The sequence below is a fragment of the Hippocampus comes genome, unplaced genomic scaffold, assembly GCF_001891065.2.
Source record: "Hippocampus comes isolate QL1 unplaced genomic scaffold, H_comes_QL1_v1.1 scaffold155, whole genome shotgun sequence".
NCBI classification, from domain to species: Eukaryota; Metazoa; Chordata; class Actinopteri; order Syngnathiformes; family Syngnathidae; genus Hippocampus; species Hippocampus comes.
This window is the reverse complement of record NW_017804967.1, coordinates 110,676-138,221: the sequence shown is the minus strand read 5'-3', so window position 1 is coordinate 138,221 and position 27,546 is coordinate 110,676. Positions and strand designations below refer to the sequence as shown.

The 27,546-nt window shown below is 40.9% G+C and overlaps 1 protein-coding gene across 4 annotated transcripts in view; it reads right to left on the bottom strand.

The window, feature by feature from the left end:
* Positions 1-27,546, bottom strand: part of grid2 (glutamate receptor, ionotropic, delta 2) — a 163,706-nt gene that overhangs the window by 110,205 nt on the left and 25,955 nt on the right. For all 4 annotated transcript variants that reach the window (XM_019888840.1, XM_019888847.1, XM_019888864.1 and 1 more), the window contains exons 3-6: positions 22,588-22,641; positions 11,229-11,402; positions 4,402-4,563; positions 1,133-1,252 (exon numbers count right to left, since the gene is read on the bottom strand). In XM_019888840.1, the coding sequence (XP_019744399.1) occupies positions 1,133-1,252; positions 4,402-4,563; positions 11,229-11,402; positions 22,588-22,641 (510 nt within the window). The remainder of the gene's footprint in view (positions 1-1,132; positions 1,253-4,401; positions 4,564-11,228; positions 11,403-22,587; positions 22,642-27,546) is intronic.

The window sequence follows — 27,546 nt, the reverse complement described above, 5'->3', positions numbered from 1 at the left end:
TCACTCACTCACTCACTCACTCACTCACTCACTCACACACACACACACACACACACACACACACACACACACACACACACACACACACATTAATAAAATAAAATGTTTAGATGTTAAATGGAAATAAATAAATATAAATTGGATTCCAGACTTCAGGCGGTCAATGCAGTGGTGATTCTAGACTAATTTTATTGTGGGGGCCAGGCTGGGGCCAGTAGGTTTTCAGAATGTCAGCTATACTGTATGTCTACTGTGTAAACTTTTGAGCCTTTGAAATTGGCTTTAGTCCCTACATGGGAAATCCTGTCATACTGAAACATCTGAAATAAAATTGAATGTCTACACTTGACATTCCATCCCAATGATTGTATGTATAGCAAATCCATCTATTGCACAGCTATGTTGTAAAGAAAGAGCACATCCGTTCAATGAAAGTAATGTTGTCAAGACATGCGCACAAATACTTCTTTGAAAATGCCTCTTATTAATCCAGTTCACGTTGGGTTTTGAAAGAGAGGTGAATTCCATTCATCCATCCATTTTCTAATCCGCTTATCCTCACAAGGGTCACGTGGGGTGCTGGAGCCTATCCCAGCTGTCTTCGGACAGTGGGGGGGGGGTACACCCTGAACTGGTTGCCAGCCAATCACGGGGCACAGGTAGAAAAACAACCAGTCACGCTTACAATCACATCTAAGGACAATTTAGAGTGTTCCATTAACCTGCAATGCATGTTTTTGGAATGTGGGAGGAAACTGGAGTCATCAGAAAAAAAACACAGAGCCACAGGGAGAACATGCAAACTCCACACAGGAAGGTCCTGCACCTCTGCACTGTGAGGCGGATGAGCTAACCCATCACCCAGCATGCCGCAGGGAGATAAATTGTTGAGGCGACATATTGACAAGTCACCAACCAAACAAACAAACAAAACATAATAAAACCCTAATGTTCTCCTTACGCCACAAAAAAAAAAAAAAAAAAAAAAAAAAAGCAGCACAATTGTAAAGTGAGTCACATAAAAGGAAGGGGCTGCACTCAAAATAAGACTAAAAGCAAGCAGGTAAACGAGGACTTATGTAACTGCACTGCTGCCGTTTGTGCAGACATGATTCGCGGTTTGTTGACTTACCCTGCTGACTCCTCGCCCACGGTCCTCTCCGTAGTTTGTGCCCAGGATCTCAAAGAAGATATTGGGGTTGGTGCCGTTGTCGGTGAACTCCAGGAAGCTGGTCAGGCCACTCACGCCAAACTGCAAACACATAACAAAACACTTAAAAAAATAAAATAAAAATTCACAGTTGTTACACAGATCTAAAGTTGCACAAAATTAAAAGTTCAAACCGTCATCCTGCTTCTACAGTAGAAGATGTATGTGTGAATGCGCATGTGCGTGAGAGTGAATGTATGTGCGTGCATGCATGCATGCATGCATGCATGCATGGGTATGTGCAGGCACATTACATTGTGGCGTGTGGTTTAGCATTGTACCAAATCATTTTGATTGGTACCATATTGTATTTCACCATATCTTAGGGTATACATGTAGTGTATAGTGCAATGGTGTTGTATCATATTGTAACATACTGTATCGTAATGTAATGTACTGCATCATCATGATGTCACATCACATTGTACCATATTCTTTTCAATCATATATAGTGCCAGATCTTGTATCATATCATCCGTTTTCTAATCCGTTTATCCTCACAAGGGTCCTGGGCGTGCCGGATGCAATCTGAATTGGTTGCCAGCCAATCGCAAGGCACACATAGCCGAACAACCATTCACACTCACACCGAGGGACAATTTAAGAGTGCTCCATTAACCTGCGTTTCATATCATATTCCACCATATTCCATTGTACCGCATCACAGTGCATGATAAGATACTATATCGTAGCGTGCCGTATTCTACTTCATGGTATCGTACGTATATTGCACCTTAACATACAGTATTGCATTGTACTCTATGGTATTAAAAATGTTCCACTCATATTGTATCATACTATGTTGTATTATATTGGACCATATTGTACGATATCTCATAGAATCACATCAATTTGTACCATATACTTTTGCACCGTATCTATCGTATTGTATTCTATCGCATCATATTGTATTGTATCATCATGTTTTATCGTACCGTGTAGTATTGTAACCTCATGTACTGGTTCAAAATGCACTGTATAGTACTGTACCATATGTCATCGTATTGTACAGTATTGTCCCATATGACATTGTAGCATATTGACCATATCATATATGAAGATGTATGTTAGGACATATATGTTATGGTATCATATTGTGATAATTGCATTTCGCTTGGTATGATGCCAGTTTAGGACTTGGATTTCCATCACAAGCAATAAATGGCGCAAAGGCAAGCAGTCAGTTTACATCCATGGGAACCAAATAACATCCAACAGTGCAGTTTAATAACTTTTTCGTGATGCAATCCAAGAGCTTCCTGCAGTCCCTCCACTCTCTTTTCGCATTACACTCACCATATTTCACTGCAGCCAGTCATAAATTGCATCATAACGGTCAGAAAGGCGCTTGTAACGAGCGGAGACGGATCAGCCCATTATACCCATTCAAAGTGTTGGCTCTCCTTTAAGGCGGTTTGCGGCAAAGTGGAAATGCCGGTGAAAACAACTTTGCTAACAGAATGAATTTCAGCAGGTTTCAGTTATCAGGAGAGCACACAACACATTTTGGAAGTTAGAATGAGCTATTTATGCTAACACAACAGTCATCGTGGTGAAAAAAAATGTATGTTTAACATTTCTAGGACATAAATATAAAACGATCAAATCAAAGAAAAAAAGATGAAATATATTGGTAAATGTGTGTGCTTGTTGTGCCGCATGACAATTTATTCTATTCTTTATTACGATGTACTGTCTGTCAGTCCGATTATATTTTGGGGCTTATTTGCAGAAGACTCAAGAAAAAGAGTGTAATGGTATATTTAATGAAAACAAGCAACAACAAAAAAAACATCATGGCAGGAAAATTGCTAAATAAACAACACATGTCCATGAGCTTGAAGCATATGCCTACGTTCAAGTTCCTATTTTAACTTGTCTCTTGTGTATTATTAGATGGGTTTTTTTTTTGTTTTTTTTTAGTGCTTGTTAAATCCATTTGTGAGGCATATTTTAAAGTCATATTGCTTGTTAAAATAACAAACTTTTGAAAGGATTTTTCCCCCTTTGTTTCTTGGCTCAGGCACTATAGATGAAACCGCAAAAGATTCCGTCTTTTGGAACATTGCTCGTATGCTGTAGAATTCCCTCTTGGGATGAATTCTGACACCAGCAGATCCGGAAGAGTTTGGCAAGTTACCCTCCTTTCCAACCTGTACAGATCCCATTGTTTTTTTTTTTAAATTCCCAAAGTACATCATTTCCCACTGAAAGTTTCACTCAACTTTCAGATAATACAACAATTCAATTATCAGGGTTTTCCGCACGCCCTCAATAGTTCACTTTTGCTCGTGTGTGTGTGTGTGTGTGCCTGACTTATTCTGCAGCCTTTTAGTTATTTGTCTCAACTTTTTTTTTCCCATTTCACCTTGACTTGCATTCTTTCATCACGTTTAAATCCCGTTGAATCTGTGCCTCCTTGTTCTGATACTGATATAAAAAAAAAAACACTACTCCTGGAACGGCAGCTCTATCGAACGACATCGCCAAGTGAAATGCTAATTTAGGATTAGCGCGAGGCAAGAACAAATGCAGCGCGGTGGCTTTCGTATCTATCGCGGCGTTTCACCTTGAGATTGGGCCATGCTTTGGCGCAACACTTTCATCAGCCAGTGCGGCTCTTCAAGAAGGCGTCCCTGGTGGCAATCTCTTCCGAGTTGATTTAAATATCGCCCAGATGTGACAGAGTTTATCTGTGTTAAATTTTCGAGTGTTTAGGCGGTTCACCTGCCCGTGACTTTAATTTGCATACTGCAACCCTAATTATACATCGTCATCCAGGACATCTTCAGAGAGGTTGGATTGTTTTCTTTAACAACATACTCAAGTGTGTCATAACAGTGTGTGAGGCGAGTCCTCAAGGGCAGGTGCTCTCAAACTTTTTGCTCCAAGGAATCCTAACACACATAGAACCTTTTCCAATGACAAAGTTATGTTTTGTTTCGTGTAATTGGACTCTTTTCATTTCATTTATATTGTCGGATTTACTATTACCTTGCCTTTGCAAGCGCTTTTTATTTATGCATTGTTTTTTCCCGACTCCTTGTGACCGACGATTTCCGTTTATACTTTGTCGATGCGCTTTGGTTAATTATAAATATTTGTTGCAACGGATTTTGTTTGTGTCTATGTTGGTGGGATCCAATCGCGATTCATTTCATCCACGAACTGCGATAGTGTTCATCTCATACCTTTTTGACAGTGTCCAGCATGCTTTTCCCCCCTTGCCAGGGTTTGGAGTTCTTCCGGATGCAGCTCAAACTGGCCATGCTGTGCCACTTCCTGTCCTCCAGCTTTCGATGAAAGGTGTTAGCCAGCAGGAGCACCGTGTCATAGATGTAGCGGTTCGTGATCTACAGACACAGACAAGGAAAAATATTCAACCCTTAAGAAAACAAAGCCGGAGAAATAGTTTGTTGCTGTTAAATTCATCATTTCCATGAATGTAGAATTAAGAAGGGCATGGCCCTGCTGTTTCTTGAAACTTTAGCACCCCCCCCCCACACACACAGATTTCATTAATTTAATTTTAATTTAAGAGACAAAACAAGAATAAATAATATATTATTCCAACTGAATAATACTATAAAATAAAATTATAAATTGAAATGTGAAGCATGTTCTTAACTTCATAATTTTATTTTCATTTCTGTATGATTGCACGGTTCAAAATATCTACAATTCCCAAACAGTGACTACCGTAATAGAAAAACGATGAAAACGATGTCACGTAGACTCAAATGACGTGATAATTACACAAACAAGAAATACAACTCAAATGACAACAAACATGCAAGAAAATAAAATACAAATAAAAACAAATAATCATCCACCCTAATATAAAATGGACAGCTAAAATAAAAACTATTTTAAATGCATACGACTGCTACTCATAATAATAAAGCATATTTATTGTACTTGTATCTGTTTTTCCCTGTAATATGCCTCGACAAGTTTCTCAAAGCTAATTGACATTAATCAAGGTTTATTTCATCTGGGATGAGTTGAAATAAATAGACGTGCACTTGGCCAACTTGTGTTGCTGTAAATGTGGGTGTTTTGCAAGCATCAAGTTAGCTTTGCTTTTTCATGCAAATCCAGTGTGACTCACTGCCAGATGCACACAAGGCAATCTGAACCCACCACCATTGCGCTAAAATGACATTTACCAACCACAGGATTGTTTTAAGTCCAAGCACATCTAAGCCTGCAGTGTGAGTGTACCTCCATGCAGCGAGGCGGGGGCGATTCAGCCCTGTGATGGATGACACTGTGATTTACTGAGACTCTCCTCTTCCACAAAAAAAAAAAAAAAAAGATAACGAGAAGATAATGAAAAGACTGACGGCGGCGGCAGAAGCCGCCATTGCACACACCAAGTTGACGCCCGCCATCTCCCATTAATTAAGCACAGTTATTTCGCACAAGCGCACGCCGGCAGCACCACCGCTCATACATCAAAACAGGACTCCGGGCTTGTCTATTTTTAGACGTTGGCGTGTAGAAATAATCAAAGCGCTAGTGCACACAGAAGCATCCAACGACGATGGCCGCCACTCTTCATTTGCATTTGCAAGCGCACCCTGTTTGTTTCTCTAACTGGAACACGGGGCAGCGTTGGATTCGTTTTGTTGTACGACAGAAAACTTGTTGACATTCATGTTACATACAATATTATTCCTGGTGGCTGCATTTTGTGAGTCACCATTAAAGCACTGTAGACACACACCTTCAGACATGTAACTGAAGCTGCAATTTAAAGGCATATATCGGTATTCGCTGATAAATAGGAATCGGTGTCAAGGAAGTATGGTCATGTGATACATCTTGACAGAAACAAGCTTTGTACTATCCAAAAGGGTCTAAGTTCAGTTTGGGTTGTGAATGGACATTACAGAGCATCTTCTATACCAGGGGGCGGCAACCCAAGATGTTGAAAGAGCAATATTGGACCAAAAAAAAAAACAAACAAACAAATATGTCTGGGGACGAAAAAAAATTAAAAGCCTTATATAAGCCTTATAATGAAGGCAACACATGCTGTATGTATCGATCTTAGCTAGATAAGGCTACTATCAAAATTACTAAATTGGCTACAACTACACAATGAGCCTTCATGATTAAATGATTTTTTTTTTTTTTTGCCCAACTTTTTTTCACCGAAGATCTACTTTTCGATCAATCAACCTCTCGCGATCGACCCGTTACCGCACACGCGCGTATATGCATGCCATAATGAGCAACAGCCATAATGGCCGCTAAGATTAACGAGGCATGGGACGCACTTTTGCAGCGTGTTAACTACCGTAGCTCACGTGTACCGTTTAAAAATGCTTCTCTCGGCCCTCCAGATTCCCACACGTCGCCAGTAGCCTCGGTGAATTGGACATGAAACGCCGGTTTTCTGACAACAGCCATCTTGCCTGACATCCCGCCCTGCTAGTAGAAACGTGTCACAGGCTATGACGCAATTCTTCGTTGACATTTAATATTTATTCGACACATTTTTACAGCATTTAGAATGTTTGTGTCATGTTTGTCCTCCTACAGAAACCATATTAAAACAAAAAATATATAACAAGAAATTCACATGCACAGATCTCAGATATTTGCGTGTGGCAAGGCCATCCCTCCTCTGTCCACTCCAAGTCAAGCTTTTTATTGTCAAATATGCTCTATGTGTAAGATACAGCACAGATGAAATGACTTAAGGCAGCGTCGCTGTCGCCACTCAATGTTAACAAGCCATCTCCTGTTTCTCGTTGAAAAATTGGAAATTGAAAAAGAGAAAACAATCTTTTATCTAGTCTTCCATTATGTGTTTATTTAACACAAGTCAGGAAAACAAAATGCGACTGTAATGTGTTTGCCTCAAGCTCATTTTGCCTCGACCCGGGAAACCTTCTTCTTTTGCTACGACCTTTTAGCATGGGCATTTTTTTTCTCCGACTTGGAAAATTGTTTTTTGTTTTGTTTGTGTTTTTTACTATTGAGAAGGTGTGGAAAAAGTGTGGAAAGAATTGAACTCATATATAACATTGAACATATACTGTAATATATGCCAAGGTATGTACACAAGTCACATTTGAAATAGTGCAAACACTGATTGTTTTTATCGACTTTTTGTTCAGTGAGCAATTTTATATAAGATCGAGTATCAAGGTTTTGTTTTGTGTTTTTTTTTTTTTTAATTAAAAGCTGCATGGCCCAAAATGAGCACCTGGAAGAATTTTGTAGTCCCTGGTTTGGCCCGTGTTAAAACATCAATAACGAGTAAAGCTGTATCATTGTATCGTGTAGTGGAAAAGCTTTTAAGGACACCATTTTTCAGCCCAGTTTAGCATGATTGATGAGAATGTCATACTGTGCTGTACCAAACTGGAGAGCTTATGATAGGAAAAGAGCAGAATAATAAGTTTGAAATGAAAAGGAACTCAATGATGTCAATGACATCAAGGTTTTTCTCTTGGATAATCTTTTTTGGGAAGGGGGGGGGGTGACAGACAGGCAGATAAGATAAAAGAGAAAACACATCAAACTTTCTCTTTCTCTCTGCCTTTGGAGGACTCTCTTGTCACATCTCTCGCTCTTTTTGCTTTTTCTGTGGAAATTAAAGTGGGAAAAAAAAATCTAACGCTCACAGTGGTGACCCCCTCCCGATCAATGGGCTGTGCATACCGCGTGGGCATCATTTGTGCCCTTGCGTGTGTGTTTGTGTGCACGTTTGTGTGTGCGGTGCGTATGTATCAGCCTGCACTGCTTTGCTTCAGCGCAGTGTAAAATTGGGCATCTGAGGCCACTGTGACTCCTCTCTGCTTCCCACCCATACAAGGTATAGAGCAGGTGTACATAAAAACGCACTATCCTCCAATGACTTGAAGAAAAAAAAAACTCACTATGAATTTAATGCATACAACGGGACGGCGGCTGGGGTCTTATTAGGAATAACGAATTCTCCCTTGCACTGCACCGGAGCCTCCTGGTGTTGTTGCTGGCTCATTTGCATGTACTATAAAACAAGCGAATGCCTCATGCGGGAGGGGTGCCAAGCGGTGTTTTAGATTAAGAATTTATCGAGTGTAACCTCCCCCCACGCTGAGCTTGTTGCATGTCCTCAGGCAAATGCAGCAGCAAAGAGGCTAAAACTGATGAGAACAGGTCACCCTTTCATGCACAAGGTAACCTGGTAACATGATAAACTGTCCACTGTAGTAACCACTGTCCCTGAAAGGGTTAAGGGCACACTGATAGCTCTTACGGAAAAATTAATTCTGTACTGATTGTCGTTAGGTAAGTTATTGGGTTAGACTAAAAGGAATTGTTAGTGGAACTAGTGGTTGGCATGTCTGCCGTACAGTTCAGAGGTTCGGCATTCAAATCTCAACTCTGGCCTTCCGATGAAGTTTGTCTTCGATTTTTTTTTTTTTTGCCGATCATGATAGATGACATAGGCTGCAGCTCTTCAAAGACAGTACTGAGGACAAGTGCTTTAGCATAGAAGTGGATGCCTGGATAATATACGTAATAATAATAATACATTTCATTTATAAGCGCCTTTAGTGTGAACAATGCACCCAGAATCAAAATGGCAACTTGTGTCTATTCAAGCTATAATACATTCGCCTACCTTGGGATAAATAAAATAGATGGGAAAATAAAGATGGTAATCTCATTTTGTTTGTCTTCATCTTTTTTGTTTAGCCTTGGCAATAGTTAATATTTAGAGTATATTACAGGAAGTTGACAAGGTCTCCAGTCGCCTTTTCCTGAAATCTTATATCATCATCCATGAACCTGAAAGTTGCAAGCTAACATTAAAAAAAAAAATAAAAAATTAAAAAGAAGAAAAAAATAGATGGACAAAGAAACAAAAATGGCGCTGCCGTTTTTTGTTTTCTTTAAACATTGTTGTACAGTCTTAGTTGAGGTGGAAGGCTCATTATTTCATTTCTATAAGGTCTCCGTCTGTCTAGTCATGAAATCGATCCTCAAAAAAAAAAGTTGCCTTCTAAAAACGATGCTCCCAGTTTTGCTTGATTTAACTTTTATTGTTCGGTTTCAAGTTTGAAAGTCGACTCATCCATCCCTCTACTCAGTTCCTATATCATTTTCCATCACCAGGAATTTTCCTGTTACTATAAAGAGAAAAATCAGATGCACAATCACCAAAAATCGGTGCAGTCAAACTTTTGTTGCTCGGCCTTGGCAGAAGTCTAAAACCGATCATTTCTCGCGAGAAAGTCTTCAAGAGCTTTAAGATGACCTTGTTGTCTTCCAGCCGACCTTGTCGACTTGTTCTACCGCGGCCGCGCCGAGACATCTTCACAAGCGCGGCAGCAACGATTCTCCTTTTAACAAATTTCCACGTCTCATCAAATGTGATCCCCAGGGCTCTTGTGCTGCCACATAAATCAACAGCACTAGATTCAATTTAATACATTTTGTCTTGGCACGTAAATAAGCGTACGCTTCTCTTTGTGTCGCCTGTCTGATGGCAGCTTGATGACTCGCATGCATATACACAAACACACACAGACACACCAAATACCATCATAACTGCATACATATTGTTGCCTTAGGGGAGCATATTAAGGGGAAGAAAAGCACAAGGAAGAATGAAAAACAGATGGAAAAAAAATGGAAATAATTGAATATCTGTAACATAACTACACAGAAAGACGCTGGTCAACTTTACGCCAAATTAACCCTTTGACGGACAGTGGTTACTACAGTGGACAGCTTATCATGTTATCAGGTTAAAGGGAGCATGAAAGGGTTAAAAACAAGGCACAAAAAGAGGAGGCCTTCAAAATCAGCCAACTTAATGTTGTCAAAAATACACAGCACTGTAAACAGGTTTTGGAGTGCAATTCAGCAGCAAATAACCCCAAATGTAAACATGGTCAGCAAAGCCGCTAAATGATAAGACCAGAAGTGACGGCTGAAGCTAATTTCCTAATGTCTCTGCTCATTTTTGTGTGTGTTTGTGTGTGTGTCTTTTATCATTCCTCAAGAGCATTAAAAGAGGTATGACATGACGAGGCTAATGACTTCACGGAGTCCAGAAGGAAGCGGAAGATACTTAGACCACATTTGTTTGGTGGAAAATACCGAGTAAAAGCAATACAGTGGTGTAGAGTACAGTCCAGGGGTCTAAACCAGTAGCGTATTTGACCACAAAGTCAAATACTACAATATAAAATATGTTTTTAAAAAAGTGTTGTTGTTGTTTTTAGAAATGGGGTTCCAAACGAGAATCAGTCGGACATTGATTGATTTCAGCAAGCCGATGAGTTTATTTACTATTTCTTTCAGGGGGGCTAGCAGTGGTAGTAGTCGCAGCTGTAAGTGCTTGATCTTTGATTTTTCATCATACCTTTTCTCATGACACCACGGAGCGACTTCAATTTCAGGAGGAAAGAGCTGAATTTTGTCACGTCAAATACATTTGTCCCACTACTGTGGCTTTGCCCCATGGCTCTTGAGCATGTGAGCTATGCTAGTGCTAACTGGCGTCTCTTTCGAGAATAATTTGGCTCCAGTCAACGTTATCAATGCAATGTCAAGACAACTGTTCATGAAAATGTGTTAATATCATCGCAGGGTTACTGGACTGTTTGATTTCCTTTCTTCTGAGAAGTCCAAGTGTATTAGTGCAGTGCTTCTGGGTCGAATTAGCAGACCAGTAGCAGATAAAAACAAATCCCAGCAAATGGGACCGGAGTTGTACCATGTATGGGGAACGCACAAATACTTTGTCACCTCATGCAACATTATGAAATGCAAAACAATATACATGAGTTTATTTTTGACTCCATTAAATATGTTATGTCTGTACCTTTGTTCCACATGACTAATAAAGATTGTCATTTTGGCCAATAATCAGCGTGAAGAAAATTGTATCCAGCAAGAGAAATAATGAAGTCATTCATGAAACGAAATATACAAGATCAATAAAGTGGTTGTTTCTCTTTTATTTGAAATGATAGTCTTTGTATTTGGCTTGGGATGGGCTCACCTCCAGCTGCTGCGCCTTGGCGTTTTTGGGATCGCAGAGGGATGTGTTGATCCGGTGATTGTGCTTGACGCAACGCTGGGTTGTGTTCTGCGGCATGGGGAAAGTCTGGCGCACCAACGTCAGCCGACCCACCGACTTCATTACCAACTCTTGCAGGTCATAGTCGGAGATCTCCTGAGAGGGCGCAAAATAGAAAGGGATCGATACAAACAAGTTGCTGTGAGGTAGACGTAAACCATTCGTTTAAAGAACAGTGGATGCCCACGGATTTGTGCAGGACAAATCCCAGGGGTGTGTGTGTGTGTGTGTGTGTGTGTGTGTGTGTGTGTGTGTGTGTGAGTGTGTGTGTGTGTGTGTATATACCCAGTATATGTATTATATTCTAAGGTGTATATCTGTATTTTATTTATTATTTTTACAGTTTTACTCTTCCTACACACTTTAGCCCTTTAACCCGGTCACTACGGTGGACAGCTTATCATCGTATCATTATTGGTTCATGAATGGGTTAAATGGATTTAAGCAATCTAAAAGATCCCTTTTCCAAAACAGGTTTGAAAACAAAATAAAGCATGAAAATAGAGTACCTCGACAATACTTTATTGTTTTATCTTTGTGTTAGATATTTGCCTTTAGGCATGTAGAAGGCGAGCGCGAGTCTGCGTGCCAGTGTCTGGGTGTGAGCCGCGGCTGACGGCAGCTCTTACGTGGGTGTGTTCTGTTTATCTGCTCTCCTGGCATTCAATAAATGAATGGAAAGTGCATCATCGACTGTGCGTCTCCTTTTCCACATCCAAGGGCAGTGCGTAAGTACAGTACACTGTTTCTGAGATGTAGTGGCGCTTTCTGAAAACACGCATATTGATCTTATACAAACAACAAATATTGCACATTAAAAAAAAAAAAAAGGAAAAAAAAAGAAAAGAGGTCAGAAAATGTTGCAAAGCAAACTTAAGTTCTGAACTCGGCAACATTAGTCCAGACTTACTGTGGTGTCAAACATATCCATCCATCCATTTTTAACACCGCTTAGCCTGAACAGGGTCGCGGGGAGTTACTGAAGCCTATCCCAGCCGACTCTAGGCAGAAGGCAGACTACACCCTGAATTACAAACGACAAATTACCATTAACACCCACATGCACGCCGTCACTGATCCCACGCTGCCCACACACAAGTCCGGCAAGTGTACCGCTACACCGTCAGCGTCAAGCGTATCGTGATTTTTAACTGTGGCTCCGTAAAATTCTAGAGTGGGTCATAAAAACTCGGCCAATTAAAAAATATAAGATGCCGTAATTCAGCCCCTTTGTCCATTTTCTGTTGTATTTTTGATCTGAGCCAACAATATGAAAAATAAAGGCGTTTGTTTCCTTTTTTTTTAGGTTAGATTAAAAAAAAAAACAATGGACTCATCAGTCACTTTTTGATTCCTCAACTGTCAATTGAAACTGGTAAGAACAAGTGCGACACAGATTCTATCCGAGTGATCTTCATCAAACATCCATCGAGATACTCAACTACCCTCACCTTTCATGTCTTCAGTGGAGATAAGACTTGCCCCATGTTTTAAGTAACATTATGTTCATCCACCCAGTCCACACAGCTTTCATCTGGTATCACACATAATCAAACGGCCAACCTTATAACTTGCTTTATCTATGTACAACTATGCTCTGAGAGCACGTGTGATTTAATTTAATGTGTTTAAAATGTGTTTCACATTTGTTTTGCATCAGTCACTAAAACAGCTTTTGTAACACGCAACCACTGAAAGAATAACACTGGGTGAATGCTGTCCATTTTTTTTGTATTGAGAGAGGCCAACACAAGCACGGAGACGAGATGGCTTGAAAATACGTCCCGTTTATGTGTGTTGGGATTTTTGTGCGTTCATGCATTCATGTGTGAGACTTTTAGTCTTTTGAGAAGTGTGTGTGTGTGTGTGTGTGTGTGTGTGTGTGTGTGTGTGTGTGTGTGTGTGTAGCTGGGTGACACTTGATTCAATGCCTGCCCTTGACGGGCTGCCGTGAATTTTAATTCTCCTTTGACCAACCGATCTGCCAGTTTCGAAAGCAATTTTCAGCATTTTGTGTTCCTCTGTATATTCTCGGTTTTGTAATCCAGAGCCAGCGGCCGACTGTTTTCAGATTTGTGCCACGTTTCACTCCCAGAAGCCCTGCAAATAGATTCCTCACTTGTACTGTTTTTAAACTTGAGAGGACAAGGCAGACAAACAAGGTTAAACATGCTCAAGATTCAATTATTTGACACCTTAGGTGAGGTAAGAATATTAATTTCTCTGGTTTACACACGTGACAATTTGATTCCTCTCTTGCATTGTTCGCACCGTCCAATGTGTTCACTGCATACTGGGATACATTTTCTGCTGTACGAGAACACATCACAAGCATCACAAATATACATTTGCTGCCTCTAGTCAGTCGACGCAAACACCCAAGATGTCTCAGAATGAATAATTGTTCAGATTCAAACTAAATGGACTGTTTTAAAGTGCTCTATAAATACAGTTGAGTTGAGATTGGGAGAGGAAGTGGCAGTCCTGCTGTCTAAAATTAAGTGTTGGTTTCCAGTGTTAGCTAGATGCGCTAATGCTAATCCTACAACCAAATCCCACCCCTGTTTGTAACTCTGACTGTAACAATAACCCAATAAGCTAAGCCCGAACCTCAGAGGGCGATCGTGAGACTACAGGATCTTCACTCAGTGCTCCTTTTTTTTGTCATATAAGAGTTGGAGTCAAACGTGCAATACCAGTCACAGACCGTACAAATTAAAGTCCTTTGTTCAACAAAAAAAAAGGTATCGGTACACGAGTGTGTATTCGAAGTTACTCTCCGAATCCTATTCGTGTTGTATATCGACAACGAACTCGGGCTATTTTCACTTCCCGTCATTTGCCTCAGGCTACTTCCTGTCAAACGACCATTCATCCAGACAGTTGAAGAAACACCAGACTATGATGTTCAATTCCACCCCTCCACAAAACAGTACACAAAATGTGCCTGGAAAAACCGAAAAGTAACCTCAGGAGCCTGGCAGCTCATTGGTTGCTTACTCCATCAACATGAAAATCCTAATCTCTCCCATTGACCGGAGAGCACAGCGCCCTCTTTTTCTTCTGGCATTTTATTTGAAAACATCTCTCATCCCTTATTATACTTTGTCCTCTGGCCCCTCTCGTCACAGCCTCTTCACCTCTCCCCGAGAGACATCAAATCCTTCTTTCTTGAGCGAGGAAAAACTATTCATTTCTTCTCTAACCTTTCCGATGACCTCCCATTTCTACTGCTCACCCTCCCAAGTCCTCCGCATGGGGGGGGGACCCACACAGTCGTTATTGCTTCTAGTTATAGGATGATAATGCTCCTTCACCATCAATACTTTTAAAGGATAAGTTTGCACCAATAGTTGCCGCTCTCGTACGGTTGGCGGGCTGGAAAAACTGACCCATTTCCCACCTGATTTGGTTTGTTTAAATTAAGAAGCCAACGCAAAACATAACGAATCATGACAAACCATGACATCACTTGCTTTTCTGATTGGTGGGGAAAATGCAGCGTTAACGTGAAACGGGGAAAGGGGCGGGTGTTCAGTTCAATGTTAAGGGGTGAGGGTTAGGATTTGTCGTTGCGGGTTGGAGTGAAAGTCTCCGGGTAAGGGTTAGGTTGCATATTTTTCCTAATGTTGTGCTTAGGACACACCAAGCAAAGAAACATAATCAAAACTCGAATTTATTTTTTTAATTCAGCAAATTTACTTATTGCGCTAGCACAAGTAGGTGAAAATCATAGTTGCGTTGTCTCAAATGTTCGGAGCAAAATGCTAGCATTTCGGGGCAGTCTGGAACCTTGGCTTAAGATGAACTGCGTGAGAAAGCTGGAGTACCAGGAGAAAAGCCATACAAACACAACAAGTTCCGAAAAGCAAGGCCACAGCCGAGAGTCGGGCCTCAAACTTCCAAACCGTGAGGCAGACACGCTAACCACTAATCCACTTCGCCGTCACCCTATTCAACACAAAGTGAACGCTACTTCTTGATGGACACGAGTGTTGAGACTTTTCAGTGTTCTCTTCTAAACTTAGGAGAAAAAAAAAGAGAAGGAGTGCGCGTCCTTTATCGTTTCTCTTCCTCATCCTCGCCCCCTGAGCAGAACGAAGGCGATGAGGAAGGGCAGCGTGATCAATTATAAAGTGTGAACTGTGCCTCAGTGGGACGTCGAACTGCTGGCTGAAGATAAAGCAAAGTTATGACAACCAGACACTATCCCCTCATCCATAATAAAGCACAGGGAGGCAAGCACACGCTCCCTCCCATAGTCATGTTCCAAAGTACAAGAGAATATTGAAGGCTTCATCCACTTAAAGAGTCTGTTTGAATAAAAAAAAAAAAAGCTTCACACATCCCATTACGGAGTCGTTGAATATGCATCGGAATAGAACATTCTAAATTCTTCTCGACAGCATTGTGATCGGCAGAAGTAGGACATTGTTTCGGACGATTTCTTGTGCAGTAGAGTGTTTTCATCGCTTCGAGCAGTGATAAAAAGTAATAATTGTGCCTTAGAGTAATCGCTGGCTTGATCTCTGCCCGAACAAACATACAAATAAACAAACAAATACTGTTAGCATTGAGCATGTCCCTTTTTTTTTTTTTTTTTTTTACATTCATGAACTTTCATTGCGTATTTTTCCATCAACAAGTAAAAGTGACCTGGCAGTTGGGTAAATTCGATTGACAATTTACTATTTTTGTTTGTTGACGTTCATTTTCAGATGTCAAAATCAAGTTTTTGTCTTTGGACTACAATTATGTATTTAATCATTTATTCATTTACTTAAACCATTTTTTACTATTATGGTGATTCATGTTTTGGCTACACTGATCTCTGTTTAAGGTCGTACTCGCCCCCACCCCCCCTAAAGTTAGTTCAAGTTGTGGCTTGGAAGCACATGCCTTGGGTTGAAAGACTCCACCTTGTCAATAACGATAAGATAAGAAAACACTTATTTTTCTCACAATGGAGAATTGAATGCTTTAAGGTGCACCTTAAAGCATTCAATTTTCTCAAAAGCCAACACTGCCTGCGCCTTCAATATGGATCAATATTCTCATTTCTTGGACATAGTATTTTAAATGTTCTGTAAAGCGCTTTGTTACAGCTGCAGCGGTTGTGAAAGCTCTATATAAATAAAGCTGTATTGTATTGTAATCTCTTTAGCATAGCTCCATCTAGTGGATGTATAATTCCACCGCAGCCACTATTGTAGCTTCTATTCTATGCACCTTATAACGCGTTGCGCCCTATTAATGAAACCTGTTTTAAAATAGGTCATTTGTTGAAGGTGCGACTTATACTCCGAAGCGCCTAATAGGGCAGAAAATACGATAGTCGCTCTCTGTGTGCACCCGTGTTTTTAATGAAAGCATTTTATATTAAATCGGTCCAAAATATTTCAGTTGAAAATAAAGTTTGAGAACACGGATTTCTGACATGTATTCCAGGAGTACAATGGAATGACAAAAAGGTTGCAATTGACTTGCATGTTGATCATTCCAGTAAAGCTGCCAAAAGAGCAGAGCGCTGCCAGCCAGGCAGCCTGAAGAGTGTTAGACAATAGCAGATGTCTGACAGCTCAATGTGAATGTGGCCTAGCAGGCAATCAACGAGACATGAGAGCGTGCTCAGCGGGCTGCTCCACATTGTTAGCTGCCATAAGCGAGCACGCAGGGAACCTCGTCGGGTGGTGCCTTTTATTGAAGCCACAGGTTTTTCGCACTTATGTTGTCGCTATTGTCATTTTCTTCTCTATTTTGGAGCACTTCCGCAAAGAGGGGAGGATTTATCAAGCCAACTGCAAATGGGGGAAGCGACGAATGAAACAATTCAACTAAAACAATGTTGTTGAAGTTGATCCTCGTGTCCGCTGTGGCACGCGGTTTCTGCGAGCCTAGTTTAAGGCGAAACGCAGCAGCACCGGGATTTAATGTATGCATGCAATATTGTAATATGCCCGTTGGTTCAAGTAACTTTTTAAACTGAGGAAAATGATTTGCCCCACTCTGACATAGTCATTACATTCTTCCCCAAAACTGTTCAAAAGAACGTAAATCAACACTGAAAGAAGAGAACTATTAAAAGACACCACAGAGATTTGTTTGTGCATAGGCACGTTGTTTCCAATAGCTATGAAATTGATTGGTCAGCTCACTATAATTAGTATTTAGAGTATCAGAGTTTGTTTTTTTTTCAATTAGAGTATTTTTTGAAACTATGTACTTGAATTCAAATGAGGTTTACCATACGTACTGAACCAAGCGTGGCTCCCTTTCAGCTTTTTAATTCCGATCATTGTTGCATTCATTACAAGAGAGTGAATGCGTCATATTCACCCTTCAAATCTTCATTTTGGATTAATCAGACCAGTGACAATATTCTATTGTGTGTATTATGGCAGAGTCCACAATAATGCGACTCATATATTTTGTGAGACTGTTTACATGTACTGTAAACACAGATGCAATGTGCAACATCATGGCGCGACATGTCAGTTTACAGGAATGGTAACCGTTGTTAACGATGCCATCTTCACAAAACTGAAGTGCATCTTGAACCCTTTCAGGGACAGCTTATCATGTTATCAGGTTACACGGTGCATGAAAGGGTCAATATTGCAAAGAGAAGCCCTTTAAAACAAATTGTGAGTCTCCAGACTTTAATTCGTCTGTTTACAAAAGTTTTTAGGCCCAACTGTTTTGGTGAATTATGTTAAAATATTAAAACGACAATATGGAGTGATAACATGTTGGTCTAATGCAATCCTAATCGTTGTTGAGGACACGGTCGACACAAAACTTGAGCGAAATGAAAATGGCCTCCTCTGCATCCCCCAAAATAACCGTGTATGTCCAAATATAGACATCCTTCTCAAGATGAACGCCGCTGAAGTCTCGGGGGACTCCAAACTTTTATCCACCTGAGAGACTGCTTAAATCGGTGCCGCCGTTTTGGTTAGCGGTCGAGTTCAGTTGCGCACAATGTTTGATTCTTGTGAATGTGTCTCCCGCGTGACCCATCGAGTCTTTGAACTGAAGTACTGTATGTAATTACAGTTATTACCTGTTTTATTCCTCGTGGAAATTTGGGAGAAACGTTTATTTGTCTCGAGTGGATTAGAGTGAACTAATTGGAGGATGGCATTGATCTGAGGCGCGGCCACTGTTTGGAGAAATATGGTCCGTACTCGTCTTTGAATAATATGCGCAAAAACACATGCTTATTTTGCTCCTTTTTCATCAAAGGCACGTACGTGTCATAAATTACAAACAAAGCTCTTAAGGAAATGCATTAACATAAAATTATAGATAAAGTTAAAATGTAATCATGTCATCTTATGACCAACGATCACATTAAAATATGAACAGGAAGAAAGAACTAGCTGAATTTTAACTGTGAAATCACTTTCAGCCCCACCTCGCCCCACACACAAAAAAAAAGTTTACTAGTATGATTAAGATCGTGACTTAGTGGACTTCTAGTGCGCTCATTTCTCTTTGCAGTTATTAATATTTAAGTTACCGCCCTAATTTTTGATTAGAAAACTTATTCTCATCTAAAAGGATTCCACAGAGGTCAAATTTTGTCTGCTTAACAGCCCGATTTTTTTCCCCCCATTTAAATTCTGATAAGCCATTTACATCCAAGAGAAGACAAATTCCTAGTCTCCGCCCCCCCCCCCGCTACCATTTAGCTGCAAAGTGAGCTAACAAACTTTTTTCTAGATTGCACCAATAAAATCCAAGACTGATTTTTAATTTCTTCCAAGAAGAGAAGAAATTGTATACAGCGGATGCATAGAGTAGCTGGTAATAAACAAGAACTTTTATCGATAATTATTTTGGGGTATTTTGACAATAAAGTTGTACAGTACTTGACTTGACTTGGAACAAGGCGCACAAAAATAACTTTGGGCAATGAACCACATGCGGCTTCACCAAGTCGTAAGACATTATCTGATCACATAACACATAACAGCCTGCTCTGGTACATTCCCATTATAGTTCAAAGTTGGACACAAAAATGAAGTATTAGGAGTATGGGGGAATAAATAGGAATTTAACTCACTGCCATGTCTTCCCTCACTAGGCAGGCATGGACAATGCGGTCATTAATTGTCCTCCTGCCTAACTTGCATGAAGGTCAGAGTGTTACTTAAGTCCAGTGTCTCAGTGGCTTAATTTACTCCACTCGCATTATGGAAGTAATGCCCAAAACCAGCCGCCCGCGCCCTGCCGGTAATAGCGAAGGGTTGAGAGATAGCAGATCCTCCCTCGGGCAGTTAAGCTCATCTCCCACACTTCATGCTCGTTAAAAATTCACGGCACAGCATTTGTTTTTAATGTCAACTGCGTGCCATGTCTCCTCTCTGGTTGTAAATCACACCTTGTCCCACAACTGCTCACAAAACACACGTGCTTGTTCTTGTGCGCTTGTGCAAACGGGAGCTCGACAAAATTTGCGCCAGTACACTTTTTGTAAAAAACATGCTAGTGAGCAGTGTTTCTGCAAATTTTGCTACGCAATATGGCATCGTTTTTATTTGTGTCCTCCTTGTTGTCCAATGTCTTGTCTATTGTCCGGCAGTAAAATCACATGTGTTATGTCTCGTTGGACCTATCATGGACGTACCCGTGTGTTGAAAATGGTGCCTAAAACACAGTCTGCTTGCTTGAACAGAATGATGTTGGAAGAAGATTTTATGGGTGACGTTGTATACTTTAAATGTATAATTTTCATTACGATGCCCAATTAAAAGCATATTCTGTATTGCTGGTCTTAACTCTGATATTATATTGAATACGACTTCTGACAAATTCATGATATGCTTTGGACAGTGACAATATGCTAAATTCATGTTAATTCATGCCAATGTCAAAATGTATCTGTTGATTCCCCCCAAAAATGTCTTGGAACTTATGACTCAAAATTTAGATAGACAATGGAGTGTTGGAACACTAAAATGATACCATTAAATTTGAGCAAAAGGCAGGACTGGGAGCTATACCCACAAATGGATCAATTTGTTATCTCTTCAACAACTCACCTCGTTTATGAGGATCCAGTGACAGTCAAAGGCCACCAAGTTGGTCTCGACGACCTGCAACACGACAAAAGACAACATTTACCATTAAAACAAATGTATTACAGGAAATTATGCCTCTAAAGCTGCACACATCTTCAGAGTTCACCATTGCGTAGTGGTGGGAATTAACGACAGATACTGTCAATTTCTTACTTTTGCAAGGCTTGTAAGTGCCAATGGATGATTGCAAATCCCTTTTTTTTTCTATTTTACAAAGCTACGGCCTGAGGAAATGAAGCTCTTCTCCTCAGCTTGACATGGCACCAAAACACTATTTTCTGAGAGACATGGGTTTTGGGCTGGGGACAAAAACAGCAAGTCGGTGAGTTTATCAGCAAATAACAGAAGATATGCTGCCCCCACCCCTCACCTCCCAAAAAAAAAGAAAATTGGCAAATTCATGAATGCCAAAATTCAAATTTGCAGATTGTTGCTCTACTTTAATGATGGAATGTAAACAAGGTGGCAACAGATTTGGAAATGTATCGCTATCAGTATCTCCTATCAGTGACCTTATTGAAGATGTTTGTTTGAGGTTGTCGGCTACCTGAAAGATTCCTGTCAAATGTGTTGTGGCTTGCACCGACTTTTAAAACTTTTTTTGTATACACAAGTGTCTGTACTTCCACTTCTGTACTGAGTGTGAGTCTTGCATCAGTTCAGTGAGCATCAAAGGTGCTTCGGTGACACTTGTACTAAAGGAAGGCGCAATTGCTCCTGATCAGTGGAAACCTTTAATTACAGTTCCTGTTCATATTTACTTGTATTGTAATGGTGTGCCCCGTGTGCCATCAGTCTCCCACACTCAGCATATCCTCTCGTTTATCATTCGCTATAATTGCTTTGTCGCCTGTATATCATAAAACACTTTTTTTAGGCCGTAAACAAAAAGCAACAGCTGGAGAGGGTGACGGCGTGTGGCTAATAGCGCTTTAATCTCCCACAGCGTATCCATAAAACTTCATCATCGTAACACTGACGGCCGCCATGAATAATTCTGTCCGCGGATGGAAAGAACGAGACTGGACAGAGAGTGATGACTCACAATTAAATGCAAGATCTTCATCTTAATTTTTCTTTATGGGCCATGCAGTATGTTTCCACTCATTCACCAGTAGACGATAAAATGTGATTTTGAAGATGACTGCACTCATATCTGGTGCTTTCGCGCCACGATAAACAGCTTTGATGTCGATTTCTGCACTTGAGAAAATGGTTATTATGTTCAAGAATATATGCAGGTTGTAGTAAAACATGGATCCTGGATGTGCTGCTGCGTTTGCTGATGTGTGGGTGTGCGCCAGTGCAAGTGTTTCCAGTTTATTCCATTACAACCTCCCAGTGGCAGCCGCCTGGGCAGATGTTTGCAGCTAATGAGAGAAAGGACACACTCTTATAACACCACCCATGACTCCTCCGGGGCTGAAGCTCTTCAGTTATAGATACAAACGTGTGCCATCGCTAAACAAGCAAAGATGTTACATGACTGCTGAGCCCTCAGAACACAATCTTTTTCATATTCCATATTCACACAGTACAAGGGTACCTCTACTTACGAAGTTAGTAAGTAAAGACGCGTTTTGCATGTAAATGCCCTAATCCGTTCCAAGCCACCCCCAAATTCAGACATAAATGTTTTCTAAAGCATAAAAATGCATGAAAATATGTAAAAAAAATTTAGATTACTGCACAATAAATGAGAGTTGTGCATAATGTAAAAAAACAAAGAATAAAGAATAAAAATGATGGTCATTTAACTTTTAACTGCGTCCTCATCATTTTTTGCCCTCTTTAGACCATGTTCTCTCTCAGAAGGGATTTTTGTAAAGAACTGACCCAAGTACATTCGTAAGTAGAGGTATGGCATATGTGACAAGCGCATGTCAGCTAGCCAGTCAGCATCTAGATTGCGATGCTAACACAGCAGTCTAAATCTTTACTCAAAGCTCTTTCTTATCAAACAGCTCAAACACAGAAGATGCCCTTATTCCGGCAACCTGTCCAGCGTTTATGCTGCCGGTGGCCCAACGTCACCTGCAACAGGCTTCAGCTCACCCTCATGGGGACAAACAAAAAACATTTCCACAATTTTTTGAGTAACTCATAAAGGTTAATTTACATCCTGTACACTTTGTATCTGGCACTGGGAGCTATACCCACAAATGGATCAATTTGTTATCTCTTCAACAACTCACCTCGTTTATGAGGATCCAGTGACAGTCAAAGGCCACCAAGTTGGTCTCGACGACCTGCAACACGACAAAAGACAACATTTACCATTAAAACAAATGTATTACAGGAAATTATGCCTCTAAAGCTGCACACATCTTCAGAGTTCACCATTGCGTAGTGGTGGGAATTAACGACAGATACTGTCAATTTCTTACTTTTGCAAGGCTTGTAAGTGCCAATGGATGATTGCAAATCCCTTTTTTTTTCTATTTTACAAAGCTACGGCCTGAGGAAATGAAGCTCTTCTCCTCAGCTTGACATGGCACCAAAACACTATTTTCTGAGAGACATGGGTTTTGGGCTGGGGACAAAAACAGCAAGTCGGTGAGTTTATCAGCAAATAACAGAAGATATGCTGCCCCCACCCCTCACCTCCCAAAAAAAAAGAAAATTGGCAAATTCATGAATGCCAAAATTCAAATTTGCAGATTGTTGCTCTACTTTAATGATGGAATGTAAACAAGGTGGCAACAGATTTGGAAATGTATCGCTATCAGTATCTCCTATCAGTGACCTTATTGAAGATGTTTGTTTGAGGTTGTCGGCTACCTGAAAGATTCCTGTCAAATGTGTTGTGGCTTGCACCGACTTTTAAAACTTTTTTTGTATACACAAGTGTCTGTACTTCCACTTCTGTACTGAGTGTGAGTCTTGCATCAGTTCAGTGAGCATCAAAGGTGCTTCGGTGACACTTGTACTAAAGGAAGGCGCAATTGCTCCTGATCAGTGGAAACCTTTAATTACAGTTCCTGTTCATATTTACTTGTATTGTAATGGTGTGCCCCGTGTGCCATCAGTCTCCCACACTCAGCATATCCTCTCGTTTATCATTCGCTATAATTGCTTTGTCGCCTGTATATCATAAAACACTTTTTTTAGGCCGTAAACAAAAAGCAACAGCTGGAGAGGGTGACGGCGTGTGGCTAATAGCGCTTTAATCTCCCACAGCGTATCCATAAAACTTCATCATCGTAACACTGACGGCCGCCATGAATAATTCTGTCCGCGGATGGAAAGAACGAGACTGGACAGAGAGTGATGACTCACAATTAAATGCAAGATCTTCATCTTAATTTTTCTTTATGGGCCATGCAGTATGTTTCCACTCATTCACCAGTAGACGATAAAATGTGATTTTGAAGATGACTGCACTCATATCTGGTGCTTTCGCGCCACGATAAACAGCTTTGATGTCGATTTCTGCACTTGAGAAAATGGTTATTATGTTCAAGAATATATGCAGGTTGTAGTAAAACATGGATCCTGGATGTGCTGCTGCGTTTGCTGATGTGTGGGTGTGCGCCAGTGCAAGTGTTTCCAGTTTATTCCATTACAACCTCCCAGTGGCAGCCGCCTGGGCAGATGTTTGCAGCTAATGAGAGAAAGGACACACTCTTATAACACCACCCATGACTCCTCCGGGGCTGAAGCTCTTCAGTTATAGATACAAACGTGTGCCATCGCTAAACAAGCAAAGATGTTACATGACTGCTGAGCCCTCAGAACACAATCTTTTTCATATTCCATATTCACACAGTACAAGGGTACCTCTACTTACGAAGTTAGTAAGTAAAGACGCGTTTTGCATGTAAATGCCCTAATCCGTTCCAAGCCACCCCCAAATTCAGACATAAATGTTTTCTAAAGCATAAAAATGCATGAAAATATGTAAAAAAAATTTAGATTACTGCACAATAAATGAGAGTTGTGCATAATGTAAAAAAACAAAGAATAAAGAATAAAAATGATGGTCATTTAACTTTTAACTGCGTCCTCATCATTTTTTGCCCTCTTTAGACCATGTTCTCTCTCAGAAGGGATTTTTGTAAAGAACTGATCCAAGTACATTCGTAAGTAGAGGTATGGCATATGTGACAAGCGCATGTCAGCTAGCCAGTCAGCATCTAGATTGCGATGCTAACACAGCAGTCTAAATCTTTACTCAAAGCTCTTTCTTATCAAACAGCTCAAACACAGAAGATGCCCTTATTCCGGCAACCTGTCCAGCGTTTATGCTGCCGGTGGCCCAACGTCACCTGCAACAGGCTTCAGCTCACCCTCATGGGGACAAACAAAAAACATTTCCACAATTTTTTGAGTAACTCATAAAGGTTAATTTACATCCTGCACACTTTGTATCTGGCATCATGTAAAACAACAGTAAATTAGCTATCCCTAGAGCTTGCTTTACATGGCGGTATGAAAGCACATGTGATTTAACGTCTATCAGGGTTCTGTGATAGGTGGTCCAGCGTGTACCCTGCCTCTCACCCAACGTCCGCTAGCATAGGTTCCAGCTCACCTGCGACGCTAATGAGGACAAGCAGTACAGAAAACGAATGGATGGCTGTCTCTCACTATTTTCATGAGGGATAGGGACAGACCACTGCCACGAATGGAGGAAAACCAACAAATACCACCAACCCACCCCCTCATCTAATGTTTCCAATATTACTAGTTTAGGCTGTAAATATACTGCAGCAAAACTACGATCACACTTTAATATCTTTTCTAAATCATCTTTCGTTGCCCTTCAAAACAAACGGCTTATATGTATGATTTAATTGAGAAAAAAAAAATGCACCGGGAGTATGTGCATGCAAATGTAGCAAAGAGTGTCTGTAACTTTCACTAACAAGGTAGGCTAAATTTAGCTCCGACCTGACATCCGAAGATGTGAGTCTCGCAGTCAAGATTTAACACGAACATATTCCCGTGACACGATTAAAAAGTTTCAGGGCATTGATGCCATCTTGAAGCACAAAAATTGCCAATAGCTGTTTTTTTTTCCCCACTCAATAGCTAATTGATGGGCTCTCGACAGAAAATCACACAAATACGTCAATTTGCGAATAAACGAGGGTTCTCTGCATCTAACCAGAATTCTTCAAGCTTTACATTCCATCGAAGTTGCGCAACCTCTGGTATGTGTGCGCGCCATAGAGGAGTCGTCAGCACCATCTTGGAAAAACGGTGAAACTTTTTCAATCTTGCCCGTGTCCAACTGAAAAAAAATAAATTCAAAAAATAACAGGTCCTACTTCTTTCCAGACGAGCCCATCTCACCGCCACCCATGCATAATACGCACTGCTGTAGCACGGCTTATTTGCATACGGATGAAATAGCTAGCCATGGCAGAATTACTTTCGATAAATTCCCCGGTGCATTTGATATCCCTCATCCTCTGCTGGAGGAGGAGGAGGAGGATAACAAGAAGGGATGCAGGGGATGACGATGGACTTCAGAGGGAAGATCGACGCAACAGGGCTTGGACCGCAGAGGATTCGCAACGAGCAGCACATCCTCGGCGACAGCAACTACGAGACCCGAGGCCTCGGGGCCAAACAGGCATCATGAAAGAGGAAGAAGTTGAGATTCTACAGTGGGAGCACCACCAGTGTGTTGTTCCCAGTACATGCTGATCTGCTGGCGGGGAGTTGCATCCAAGCTGTAAACACAGCAGACATCTTTGATTCGGCTGTGGAGAGGAGGAGGAAGAACAAGCTGTTTTCCGTTACAGATAATCTCAACGACACCCACTCATGGGGCAACTTGACGGACTGCAGAGCACTTCGGTTGACGGCCTGGATCTGTCTTGCAGTCTAGAGAAGTCAAACTATCTTTCGAAATGCTTGGTTGTCGATGAAATGTATTCCAATACAATAATTTGAAAACATGAGGCTGGATTTATACCATTCGGTTCAAGTCACACATTTTTAGTCCAGTGGTTTGAAAAAGGTGGAATTTGCCTTGTCCCTTTTGCGCTGCCGATGAAAAGCCAACATTTTTGTGATCATTATGTATCGACGGTGGGGGCAAGAAGTCCACCAATCAAGTTTTCACCTTCTGCAGTCGGTACAGAGGCCCGTTTGCCACTGCCTGTAAAAGTTGATATTCGTCTGGTCCTTGTGTGGAAAGATGACTCTGGCGTGGACTGAGGGTATCAGTTCCAGGTGGCAAGTGTCTAGCTTTGGAGATACTTTCAGAAGCCCCCTTTGACGTTGCTTGCGAAAGCATTTCTGTCATTTTTCAACCTTCTTTTCCCCATGTTGCTGTTTTATACAAAGTGCACAGACTGAAATTAAAGAATCTGAAGGAAGTCCACCTGGATATTTAGACATGAGAACTACCCTTCACGCCACTTGTAAAAAGCTGACTTTTTTTTTTTTTTTTTTATCTGAAAGTAAGTGGTATGTAAGGGGGAGGAAGTTCAACTTCTGAGATAGTATCACAGCTGTAACAAGTGCAAAGTGGCGGCAACAATTTTCTGCTATCGAAGGCACTGTAAGATCAGGACATTCTTGTCCACTGCCTCTTGTGTCGCTGTTTGTATAAAAGGATAGAACGGGGGTGACTACATCAACCCCAAAATCTTCAGCACCGGTACAGAATGGTGGTGCAAATTCCAGCTGTCAATTTTCCACCCTTCGACGTGCAAGTAGTATCCCAAGTCCCTTTCCCACTTCCTGTAAAAATAGAAATTTTCCACAATGTAGCGGTGACGCTGTTCTGTATAAGCAGCGCTGACACGGAATGGAGGTGTAAAGTTGAGTTGTACTACAGTCGCCCCATTTGCCTTGCCTCTAGCCGACATTTACCTACCGTATTTTATTGCTCCAGATTGCTATTCTGTATAAAAGCATAGCAACTGCACTGACAAAGAAGCTTGACTCGACAATATAACCATCTCCATAGCTGCTGCCGGGTGACATCTTCTAATGTATTATAGTGAAGTGGTATCATATGATTTCTTGCTCCAAATCAATGACAGTGAACAAAAAAAAAAAAAAAACATAAATGAACCCGCTCAGGGACAGCGGTTACGACAGTGGACAGCTTATCATGTTATCAGGTTACAGGGTGCATGAAAGGGTTAAGAATCATCGTCTGAAGCTTTTATGTATGCTCGCGGAGTAAGACA